Source organism: Manis javanica, chromosome 4 (genome assembly GCF_040802235.1).
Source record: "Manis javanica isolate MJ-LG chromosome 4, MJ_LKY, whole genome shotgun sequence".
Lineage (NCBI taxonomy): Eukaryota > Metazoa > Chordata > Mammalia > Pholidota > Manidae > Manis > Manis javanica.
In genome coordinates this window covers 8,676,038-8,688,583 of record NC_133159.1, presented here as the reverse complement: position 1 = coordinate 8,688,583, position 12,546 = coordinate 8,676,038, and the positions used below count along the sequence as shown (strand labels likewise).

The 12,546-nt window shown below is 45.5% G+C and overlaps 1 protein-coding gene across 2 annotated transcripts in view; it reads right to left on the bottom strand.

Moving 5' to 3' along the window:
* Positions 1-12,546, bottom strand: part of DISP3 (dispatched RND transporter family member 3) — a 51,476-nt gene that overhangs the window by 23,566 nt on the left and 15,364 nt on the right. For both annotated transcript variants that reach the window (XM_037000183.2, XM_017663825.3), the window contains exons 2-3: positions 8,093-9,215; positions 6,923-7,142 (exon numbers count right to left, since the gene is read on the bottom strand). In XM_037000183.2, coding sequence (XP_036856078.2) covers positions 6,923-7,142; positions 8,093-9,188 — 1,316 coding nt within the window. In that variant the 5' untranslated portion in view covers positions 9,189-9,215. The remainder of the gene's footprint in view (positions 1-6,922; positions 7,143-8,092; positions 9,216-12,546) is intronic.

The following is a 12,546-nucleotide window of genomic DNA, read 5'->3' as shown; positions in this document are numbered from 1 at the left end:
ATTCTTTTCAAGGGCACCAGAAACACTTAGTGAGACAGACTGCACCATAAAACAAGACTCAGTAAATTTAAAAGGACTGAAGACACACCAAGTATGTTCTCTGACCACAACAGAATTAAATTAAAATCAGCCACAAAACAATATTTGGAAAATTCTCAAATATCTGAAAACTAAGTTACACACTTTTAATTCACATATGGATCGAGAAGAGCTCAAAAGGGAAAAAGTATTTTGAATGGCATGCAAGTGAAAACACAACATGTGAAAATTTATGGGATGCATTAAAACAGTACTTAAGGGGAATTTTACAGCTATAAACACCTGCATTAGAAATGAAGAAGGTTTCAAATCAATGACCTTAGCTTCTACTTCAAGGAAGTGAAACAAGAGAAAATTACATGTAAAGTAAGCAGAAGAAAGGAAATAATAAAGGTCAGAGCAGAAATCAATGATATAGAAAACAGAAAAAACAGAGAAAAATCAATGAAACCAAAAGCTAGTTCTTTGAGAAGATCAATAAAATTGATAAACCTCTTGCCAGACTGGTCATGAAAAAAAGAGAGAAGATAAACTTGAAACAGGTATCACTACAGTTTCTAAATACATTAAATAGATATTTGGGAATATTATGAATCACTTTGTACCAATAAATTCAACAATTTAAATGAAATGGACAAGTTTCATGAAAGACTCAAACTACTAAAGCTCAAACAAGATACCTTTAATAGCTCTCTCTATATATATTTAAATTGTACTTTGCAGTTAAAACCTTCCAAAAGGAAAACATCAGGTCCAGTGTCATTGGCAAATTCTATAAAACATTTAAAGAAAAAAGAGTACCAGTTCTGTACAAATTCTCTAGAAAACTAAAGAGAAGAAAACACTTTGCAACTCATTCTATACCAGAATTACCCTGATATTACAACACAGGGTAACTGCAGTCCAATAACTATTTTGAACATTTGTGCCCATGAACACAAAATACAAAAGAATCTAACACTATATAAAAAGGATACTGTATCGTGACAAATGGGGTTTACTCCAGGAATGCAAGGTTGGTTTAACATTAGAAACTCAATCAATGTAATTCATTCTATTAAAGTAAAAAAGATAAACTGTGAGACTTCTCTAGATGCAGAAAAAAAAATCTGACAAATCCAATATTCATTACTACTAAAAAAAAACCTATTACCAAATTAGGACTAGAAGGAACTTCCTTAACTTGATAAAGGACATCTACAAAAAACCTACGTGCTTTGGTTAGGAAAAAGACAACTTTGTCTACATTCATTACTTTTATTTAACCTTATACTGGAGTTCCTAGCCAGTGCAATCAGGCAAGAAAAGTAAGAAAATGCATCCACACTGGAAAAGAACTAAAACTGTCTTTATTAGCAGAAGACATAACTAATGTATAGAAAAGCCCCCCAAATTTCTAGAACTAATACGGGAGTTTAGTAAGGTTATATAGGATACAAAATCAATTATATACTCACACTAGCAAATTGGAAATTGAAATTTTAAAATACCACTTATAATACTGTAAAATATGAAATAGGAACACATCTGACAAAAGATGTCAGATTTACTGTGTTCACGGGTCAGAAAACTCAATATTGTTAAGATATCAGCTCTCCTCAAATTGATCTATGGATTCAGCACAATCATAATCAAGATCCCAGCAGATACTTTTTTTTTTGAGAAAGGGGCAAACAGATTCTAAAATTCACATGGAAATGAAAAAGACCTAGAATAACTAAAACAACTTTGAAAAAGAACAAAGTTGGAAGATTCACGCTTGGACAAGAGATAGTATAAAGTTAACGTATTTAAGACAGTATAGTACTAGTGTGTAAATAAAGAAATAGATTGATGGAACAGAATAGAGTTCAGAAATAGACCCATACATATGTGGACAATAGATTTTTGTCCTATATACAAAGGCAATTCAATGGAGAAAGAATAATATTTTTGACAAATAATACTGGAATAATCAGGTATTGTATAAAACTATAAATCTCAATCCATACCTTGTACCATATACAAAGATGAACTCAAAATGGAGCATCAGAGAACTAAAACCCAGTTTTAAAACAGACAAGAGATCTGAATAAACAGGTCACTAGATAAATGGATGTCAAATAATCACATGAAAATATGCTCAACCTCACTACTACCTAGGGAAATGCAAATTAAAATCACATAATATACTACTATCCAGCTATTAGAATGGCTAAGAGTTTTTAAACTGACCACACTGAGTGTTAGAGAAGATGTGGATGAATTGAAATTCTCAGATACTACTGGTGGGAATTTAAAATGGTACAGAAAGTAGTATGACATTTTCTTAAAAAGTTAAAACACATACCTAATATATGACCCAGACATTTCACTCCTAGGTATTTATCTAAGACAAGTGAAAGTATATGTCTACACATATACATGAAGGTTCATAGCAGCTTTATCTGTAACAGCCAAACCTGAATACAACCCAAAGTAAGTAAAAACATCCAAGTAAGTGGATGAACAAAATGTGGCATCTCCATACACTGGACTACTACTCAGCATTTTAAAAGAGTAAACTTTTTATTCTTACATGCAAATGAACTTTTTATTTGATACATGCAACAACATGGATATAACGCAAAATAATTAGGCTGAAAGAAGTCAGTTAAAAAGACTGCACACTGTGTGATGTCATGGATATAAAATTCTGGAGAATAAAGATGAATATTTAGTGATAGGCAGCAAAGTGGTGCCTGGGGTGGGGGTGAAGAGAAAGGAGAGACCACTAGCAATTAGCAAGGAAACATTTGGGGGTGAAGAATGTCTTCACTATCTTGATTATGGTAAAGGTTTTATGGTATGTACATGTATCAACACTAATCAAGCTGTAAACTTTAAGTATGTGCAGTTGGTTGTATGTCAATTACACCTCAATAAAGCTGTTTAAAAGCCAAGTAGAAAAGACCTTTGGTTTATCTACTTTGTTGAATTAAAGGGGCAATTGATCTTTCATTAGAATAGGAAGTTGAAAGTTCAAGCAATCATTTATTTATTCGTTCATTTGTACATCGTTTATAGAGTGCCTTCTAGGTTCCAGGCCCTGTTTTAGTTGCTCGCTACAAAAATACAAAGGCTCAAATTTTTACTCTCAGGTGTAAAGGAATAGCTCACAAAAGATCAGTATTCCTGCCTAGAATTACTAAAAAGTCAGATAAAATTCAGAAATCATCTGTTTGACAGTAGAGAGTTCCTGAAGTAATGTGATGACCTAAAGGGCTGAGGCCCCAGAAAGGGAAGAACCTAGGAAAGGTAAGCTGCCCTTCCACAGTCATTTTTATGCTGGAGGCATTTGCTGACTCTGAACACAGGCAGGGGTGGGGGCTGAGAATCGAGGCCTGGAGTCAGATAAACTAGCAGAACTTTGGGCAGAGACTTGCAGACTAGGAGAGCACATGGCCAGGTTTCTCCTCGGTACTCCTGCAGAATACTGGGGCTGCATGGGGCTAAAAACCTAAGCAAAAGCCTCTGAAAAACCAGAGTGAAGGTTTCTGTTTTTTGTTTTGTTGTTATTGTTTTTAACTCTTTTGAAGGAGACAAAGATTAGAGTTTGGATCCTGTCAGGGGAAGGGGTTCTGCAGAATGCTCCAGGCTCTTAGCTGAAAATCCTGGGGAACCAAAGGCAAACTAGAGGCAGACGGAGACTTTTCAGGGCTGTAAACCAGTCTTGACTCAGTATAACTGCTGGGTGTTTAAGGTCATCAGCCACAACTGTATCTACCTAGTGGGGGAAAGATAAACTTTTTCTCCGGAGGAAATAGCATCTGGATCGCTATGGTTTTTATACACAATGTTGATTACTCAATAAAAATTACCAGGCACACTCATAGGCAGGACCACACGACAAAAAAACAGGTGAAAAAACAAACTATAGGTTTTCCCTATATTGAAAGTTAGCTAAGAATTTTAAGATAACAATAATTAATATGTTTATAAACAGAGAGAATAATATGGGCAAAATATATATAATGATTAAGAACCTCACAGGGATTTAGATCAATAACAAAGAATCAAATAGAAATTATCAACAGAAAAATACAACATGAACATTAAAATATCAATAGACATTAAGAGGCAGATAAGATACAGCAGAAGATAGGATCAGTGAACAGGAATATCTATAACTTAAAGAAACAACACATAGAGAAAGAAACATAAACCGAAACATAGGGAAAGAAAAACCTAGAAAAGAGCATTTAGAATACACAGGACTGAGTTAAACGATATAATATTTGTATAATTAGAATCCTAAAAGGAAAAGGCGCAGGGAATGAGGTAGAAGCAGCAATTGAGAAGATAACAGCCAGGGAATTCCTAAAACTGATGAAAGATATAAACCCAAGATTCAAGTTCTGCGCATCCCAAGCAAAACAAAGAAAACCACACCAATATAGATCACAGTAAGACTGGTGAAAACAAAGACAAAAAGAAGAGAAATCTTAAAAGCAGCCCCAAGAAAAAAGATAAAGGGCAAAAAAAATGATTTATAGCTGACTTTTCAATAAAAATGATGGAGTCAGAATACAGCAAACTGACATCTTTAAAACATTAACAGAAAATAACAGCCAATGTATAATTCCATACCTGCAGGAATACACTTCAAAAATTAAAGTAAAATAAAGATGTTTTCTAGGCAAAGAAAAGAGGGAGATTATCAGCAAATCGGCACTAAAAAAAAAATACTAAAGAGAGTTCTTCAGATATGAAGAAAATGAACCCAGAGAGAAACATGAAATTGAAGAAAGTAATGAAGAGCAACAGAAAAGGTAAATATGTGAGTAAATATAAATGGACATTGACTCAGAAAAATAAAAATGTAATGTCTTATGGAGCTTAAAAATGTATATAGAATTAATATGCATGCAACAAAAATGCAAAAGGCTGAAGGGGTATAAATGCAGTGGTCATATTCTGAGATTCTAGTATTATCGGGGAAGTAGTGAAAGTGATCATTTGTATTATTCTGTAATAAATCAAGGTGAATGTTGCCATCTCTTGGGCCACCAATAATAGAGTAATAAAAAAGATTTTATTAATCCAAAAGAAGGTACCAAAATCAAGTCTATAGGGACCTTGATCGTCACCACTCCTATGAAGGGTCTGGAGGGACAGGAAGGGGAAGAGCGGCTTTTTCACCCAGGGCAGGGGTTTTCCCTCAGCAGCTGAACATACGGTAGAGGTAACTGTTAGTATCTGAAACCCTGAAGATCCTTCCACAGCCAGCTCCTCCCCGCTTCCCAACCCAGCCATGTACCTTTCCCTGGGGCACCTCCATCCATGAATCCATTCATTCCCCCCAGACAAATCCCTACTAAGGGGATCCTAGCACTGTGCTAGGGGCTAGGCCTACAGAAACAAGCCAGGAACAATCTCAGTCCTCAACAAACTCCTATTCTATTGAGACATAATTAAACCAGACCTTCCTCAAACTTAAATGTACAAACAAGTCACCTGGAAATCCTGTCAGTCCGGGAAAGGCCTTGAGATTCTGCATTTCTAACAAGCCCCCAGGGATGCTCATGCTGCTGATTCGAGGACTGTACTTTGAGTGACAAGCAATTAAACAACTAAAATATAGAGAGACAAGTGCTATGATGAAATTATGGCTCAGAGAGGTGAAAAAGCTCACTGAAACTCCCACAGCTAAGTGGAGTAACTGGGATCTGATGCCAGGTCTGTCTAGCTCCAAAGCCTGTGCATGTTCCTTTCTGCTGTCTTTAGGGAGAAGGAAGCAGACAGTGGACATGGAAGTGGGTAGGGTGGGCATTTAAACCAGCCATCCTACAGAAAAGCTGCCCAGACTGGGTCTTAGAGGATGAATAGGAGTTTGCCTGGCAAAGAAGCAGGGCTGGCAGAAGGCTCCTGGGCAGCAACTGGCATAAAAACACAAGGGATGAGGCCTCTGGATAAGGCAGTGTGGATTTTAATCCCATTTCACCACTTAGGAGTTCTGTAATTTTGGACAACTTACTTAGTTGTGCTGTGCCTCTGAATGAAGATAATCACAATAGTACCTACCTCAGTGGGTTGGCATGAGAATGAAATGAGATGCATATAAAGGAGTTAGAACAGTGTGTGGCACAGAGTAAGCAGCTGATAAATGTTAGCTCTGATTACTACAGGAGTTGCTCGATGTAATGGACGAGTAATGGAAGAAACGTGGGTATTTCAGGGAGAATGATTCCTCCCGTATCGAGGGATGGCCTGCCAGGACAGGGGACTGAGAGGCACTGGAGTTCCTGCCCAGCAGGACTGACTGATAAACTATCTAATGCCCTTTCGTTGTGCAGAGGGGCTCAGTTGTATTCTGGGACTCACAACTCAAGACTTGGGGAACAAATAAAGTACCCACTCCCCCAAATCACCTTTATATCTCAGCTCATCTCTTCCAAATGACCCCAGAAGGGTAGCAGGATTCACCATCCTCATTTTACAAGTAGGGAAACTGAGGCCCAGAGAAGTGAAGTGACCTGCCAACTATCTCCCTGGGTAGCAGAAGCAGAGGTCTCCTTACTCCCTGGTCCATACTCTTTCCAGAGCCTTCTAGCACCATCCCAGGAGAAAATCAATATCTAAGACCTCCAGGGCAAGAGTTCTTAGATTTCCTACCTCTTCCAAAGCTGTCCTGTTCACTAGCCATTAGCACCGATCAGGAAAAGGGGCCTTTCACCTATCAGAGTGACAGCGACAAAGTATCCCGCTCTGCCCGATTTGGAAAGACTTCCTAGAGAAAAGGCTGCAGGAAGGGAATCTGGGATTTATGAGAAAGAAGCACCTGGAAACCAACTCCCTACCCTAACACAGCCCTTTCCTGCTCCAAACAAGGGCAGACACCCACAGGCACAGACGGATCTCCTACCTAGTAGACTGCTTGGCCAGCATGGCCACATAGGTGACCACAAAGCTCTGGAACTTGGCCCGCTGCTCCTCCCAGCGATCATCCACTGAGTAGTAGTTGGGCAGGGGTGCTCCAAACAGGATCTCGCTGCGCAGAAGAGAGCTCTTGAGGTTTTCTGCAGAAAGGCCCTCGTCGACGTACCAGTAGAACTCAGGGTGCGTCATGGCCAACTCAAGGGAACCTGCAGGGGTGGGGAACCCAAGAAGGGTGCTCAGTGGGTCAGCTCCCTCCAGCCCGCCACCAAGGTCACCCTGCTCTCTTTTTCCTTTCTACAGGGCTGGGAAACTTGCCCTCGGGCTGCCTCTGTCCCCGACAGAACAGAGATGGTTAGAGAACTCACAGCTGTCAGAGGAAGTGGTCCCCCAGATCTGCTCAGGTGGCTCCCAGTAAGTTCACATTATCATTTCCTCACCTCTATTAGATGAACCTCACCTAATTCCAAGGCCCAGTCTCTGCAGTCCTGTAACTCCACATTCCCATTACAGTCCTGCCTTCATCTTCCTGGAATCACCCCCATGGCCCCTTACAAGGCACACTCAGGCCTCACCCTACAATTCTCTGGCCTGCCCCACCCATCCTCACACTAACTTCACCCTGATCTCTCCCAGATCTTCCTCTGACTGGATGCCTGGTCTCTGTAACCACAACTGAGCTTCCCTCTAGCCAGCCCCACCCCCATACTTTCTCTAACTCTGGCCACAGCGTGGCTCCCAATAGCCCTCAGTCCGTGCCTGTGTCTCCCTCCTTCCTGGTCTCCCGGGATCCGGCCTCACCCCCAGCTCTGCTTGCAGCCTCTCCTCACACGTCCTGCCCAGTCAACTCCTACCCGACTCCACCTCACCGCTGAGCCCCACCCCGTCCACCCAGGGCCATGTCTCTCACAAGCCGCTAAAGTACTGAACCCAAGAGTCGAGCCTTCCTCCAGCCCCATTGAACCCTGCCCCAGCCTCATTCAGGCCCTGTGCCTTACAAGCCCCTCCCGCCCCTCAGATTCCACCCCTTACAAGGCTCTCCTCCTTCAGACCTCACCGCTAAGGCCCACCCCATCCGCAGACTCCCTCAATCAAGGCCCTCCCCACTGCAGACCAGCCCCTACAAGGCCAGCTCCCGGGCACCGGCAGGTCTGCTCACCCCGGATGTCGGCCAGGTCCTGGCCCATGCCATCGTAGTAGATCTTGCCGCCCCTCTCGGTGGGGAAGAAGTAGGTCATGAGCGAGCTGGGCGGGGAGCAGTAGGAGTAGGACCCCAGAGGCAAGTCCTTAAGCACCTCATGGGGCTTCCAGCAGAACTCCCGGAAGCCTGGGTGGTCCATGATCTTGCGCTCAATCTCGTGGATTGTGACCAGCCGCTCACTTGTGAAAATGTTGCGCTCTGTGTCACCACGTGCCAGGAAGATGAGCTCGATGCGCCAGTGCGCGTGCGTCTGGGTATTGGCACTGACGTACGAGCGTGAGTAGTCCCAGTGAGAAGCGCCTCGGCGGGCACGGCTCTGATTGGCTGCGCTCTCGGGCAGTGGTGCATTGGGTTGGCGCCGCCCATTCTTCTCCAGGCCCTGTTTCACGGGGGCTTCACTCTGGTTGGCTGCCAGATCCACCAGGGGCGGGGTCTCGCGCCAAACACTCCCACTCGGATTGGCTGCTGGTTTCTGGTCCCTAGAAGGGTCCCCCAACTGGCCTGGGCCGTGCTTTGGGGCTCCAGGGGCAGCGCGTGGGGTCCTGGAGGCCGGCCGCGAGTGGTTGCCGAGGTGCAGCTGCTGCAACTGTTCCGAGATAAGGCGCTGGAGCGTTTCAGAGGTGAAGTCTGCCAAATCGCGTCGGTTGCGTCCCCAGGACCCAAACTGGGACTTGAGCGCCAGCGCGAGGGCGTCGAAACGCTGGGAGGCCTCGTGGTTGCGGATCTCGAAGGCGTTGTAGGAGATGTCAATGTCCAGTGGTGGGTAGTAGAGGAACATGAAGGCTGCCAGGGCCATGGGGATGCTGCAGCCCAGGAAGAGCACCAGCCCTGCACAGCACGGATTGGTGAAGGCCCAGCCCAGGGTACTCCAGAAGCCCAGGGCTGGGGGCCGGGAGGGCAAGGTCCAGCGCCTCCAGCAACACTGCCCTCCTGTCCCAATTTGGGGCCCCCACTTCTGGGCCCTCCTAAAGGCCTCCCCCGTTGCTTCCTCCTCCTCCTCTTGCTCCTCCTCTAGCCACATATCCTGAAGCAAGGGGTCATCCTCCGAGTCCATAGCGTACAGGAGAGGGAGTTCAGCCGGCTGGAGAGAGGAAGAGAGGGAGAGAATGGTGCCCTGTGGCTGCAGTCGCCCGGCCCTGGGTATTAACACTGTCCACTCATAACCAAATATGAGCACTGCAGTGGTATTGCATCAAGTAGGCATTTAATTTGACTGAATTCAATCACGTGTGCACAAAACAGCAAGAAAAACCTGTTATTTGCCCATCACCTCCCCCAGTTAGATCTTGGCTTTTGAGGCCACAAAAAAAAGGAGAATCACAGCCCAATTGCAAAAAGATACTCCTCCCCAAGTGAGGAATGTGTGAGGGGACTCTGACTATGCATGAGTTGCCAATTTTTTGCCGCATTCTCTGATTTTAGAGCTCAAGGCCAGTGTGAGGTGTTACTCCACTGCAAACACTTTTATTTAATGAGCAGCTATAAAGTACCTTCCAGAAGTATTAAGGTAGAAGAGAAACAGCATGATTTTTGGAATCAGATGGACCCTGGCAGTGTGAACATTGGCAAGGCAGTGAAGCTCTCTGAACCTCAGGGTCTTCATCTGTAAAACAGAGGTGGCTGTTCTGCATATGACTGTGGGGAGTGTCAAGGGTGGAAGAACTCTGCAATCTGTGTAGTACCTTAGTCATTATCTGTCACATAAACAGATTTCTTTGCTCCCCTCGGGACTCAGCCATTGCCCATGGGGCTGCGCCAGGACTAGGTGCCTGTCATATCTCTCCCCAAGAACTCTCAGTAGCTCCCCACCCCCTCTTTGGGACACTGCAGCTGCAGCCACTGTTTGTCAGGCTCAGACCACTTAACATGCAGCTCCAGCAACGTCAAACCTTTGAGCACAAGCAGGGCCCAGGCATCTGTCTCCCCAAGACTTGGGTGCAGCAGCAGGAGGGCCTGGCAGGAGAGGGCAGGCTGGGCAGCCTGAGGACTCCAGCAGGGTGGCCCAAAGGCAGGAGGCCTCCCAGCACCCCCAGGCATGGCCTATCCCTCTTGTACCCCTTGCCCTCTGCTTGGACAGAGAGAGACTCATTATCCAGTTAGACGCCAGGCAGTGAGAAAGAGGAAGCTAATTATGCTAGAGCTGGCTAATTAATGCTGCCTTTCCTATTAACATTCTCTAGAGTGCTCCATTTCAATTAGATGGTCTGTCCAGGAAGAGAGGGGGCTGCCCTCAGCCCAGAGAAAGTGGGGAGGAGAGGACGAGGGAAGGAGGGAAACAGAAACAGAGAGACAAGACACGGGAGAAATGAGAGACCCAGACAGGTGGGAAGAGGAGAGAGACACCGGAGAGTGAAACTTGGGGGAGGGGAGGGGCGCAGATGCAAATAGGGAAATGGAGAGAAACGGAAAGAGGGAGTGAGGGGGCCAAGGAGGGGTGGGAGAGGAGGGCAGGGCAGACGACTTGAAAGGGAGAGAAGCCTAGAAGGGATGGAGGCTGCTCCTGTAATATGCAAGATTCCTATGATAAAATACTCAAACTTCCCATTCGCGCCTACCAGGGGGACGCTAACGGCTCCAAGGCCCAGTTTGTATTAGTAGAAACTCCTGAGTGTGAACCAGAGGCGGGTCAGACTCACTCCATCTCCAAAGGGCAAAACCAAACCTGCCCGTGGGTATGGGGGCACGTGGGAGCCTCTGCCCCCTTTCCAGCCTTGGAAGGAGAAAACTGATGGTGATACGGTAGAGAGGGGCAGGGGCCACTTTTGCATATTTTCTGGGGACTGAGTCCATCCACCCTGTCCCCAGCTTCAGCCTGCTTTTCAGGGTGTACAGTTGACGACGTGTTGGTGTGTGAGGGGGTAAAGGCCAGGATTCCGGGTCACAGAAGCACTCCCTGGGTGATTTGGAGACCTTCCAGCCCATGGCTACTCCACCAGGAATGCCAAGTTCCTTCCCCAGGTGTCCAGGTCTACAGCATCTTCCAAAGCCTTGCTCAGGGGTGTCACCTCTGCCAGGAAGCCTTCGCAGATCCCAACACCCACCCAGCTGCCTGTCTGAACTGCTCACCACACTTTGGGGGTAAAAATTACTTCGTGCCAGCAAGGGAGAGGCAGTGTAGCAGAATGGTAAGAGCTATGGCTTGGAAACAGATAGACTTGGGTGCAAACCCCAGCTGTATGACATGGGGCAGACAATGTAACTTTTCTGAGCTTTAGTTTTTCCATCTGCAAAATGGGGCTGACAATATTCAAAACAGAGGTTGTTAGATGCTGTGCACAGCAGGCTGACTGCAGTGCCTGACAGGTATAAGTGACCGGGAAATGACGGCTGCTATTCTTTTAGGCTCTGCTTCTCCCCAAAGGCTGTGAGCTTCTAAAAGACTTGTGACACATTGTAATTGCCAAAGATGGTCCTAGCAACCTGTCCCATCTCACATGCTTGTCTCATGATGTGATTTTGAGACCTCCTCGATCAAGTAGTAATGTTTGCATTCCTTCCCCTTGAATCAAGGTGGGCTTGTGACTCCAGCAGAGGTGGCACTCTGTGACTTCTGAGGTTTGGGAGAGGCAGCTTCCACCTGGCTTGCTTAGGTCATTTGTCCCTGGAGTCCAGCTATGCTGTGAGGAAGACCAGACTAGGCCAGGCAGAGACACCACATGGAGGAGCTCCTGCTGACAACAGTTGATAGCCAGCATAATCATACAACCAGGATGTGAGTAAGGCCTCCTGCAGATGAATCCAGCTCCCTGGTCATGGTGTAAGCTCTAGCCTTCAGTCTTCCCAGCTGAGGCCCAGACGCCGTGGAGTAGAGCTCAGCCACCCTCTCCTGTGCCCTGTCCTGACCCAGAGTACATAAGCATGATACATTAGTTGTCATGCATCACTAAGTTTTGGGGTGACTGGTTACACTGGCACAATTTGTCCCACATGTGCGACTCTGCTCCCTGCAGACGGCATTTGCTAGATTTAAGTGGCCAGAAAATTGGGCACAGCCATCTGCCTCCCAGTGAGAGCTCCACAATGGGGTGGACATGAATTCCACAGGAGCAGGGACTCGGTTGTCATGTTTCCTGCTGGGTTCCCATGGCCTAAAGTACTCCTGGAGTGTCAGTGCTTAGTAGATTCTTGTTGAAGGAAGGAAGGAAAAGGAACCTCTGGATCTATGTTGGATAGATGGACCTTTTCCCTGGACAGAAGACAGTTGACACCAAAAAATGTAAGCGCACTGCAGAGTATGGTTTCTCCTGCCTGGGTGGAAAGGATCTTGAAGAGTATGAAAGAGAGAAGCAGGAAGTAGACTGGCTCATCCACCAATTCTGGGTGGCCCTGGGCATGTGCATCTTCTCTTGGGACCCTGTCTCCCCCACCTGGCAGTGGAATGGTAAAGGCCTGGATCCCTCCAACTGTGCACC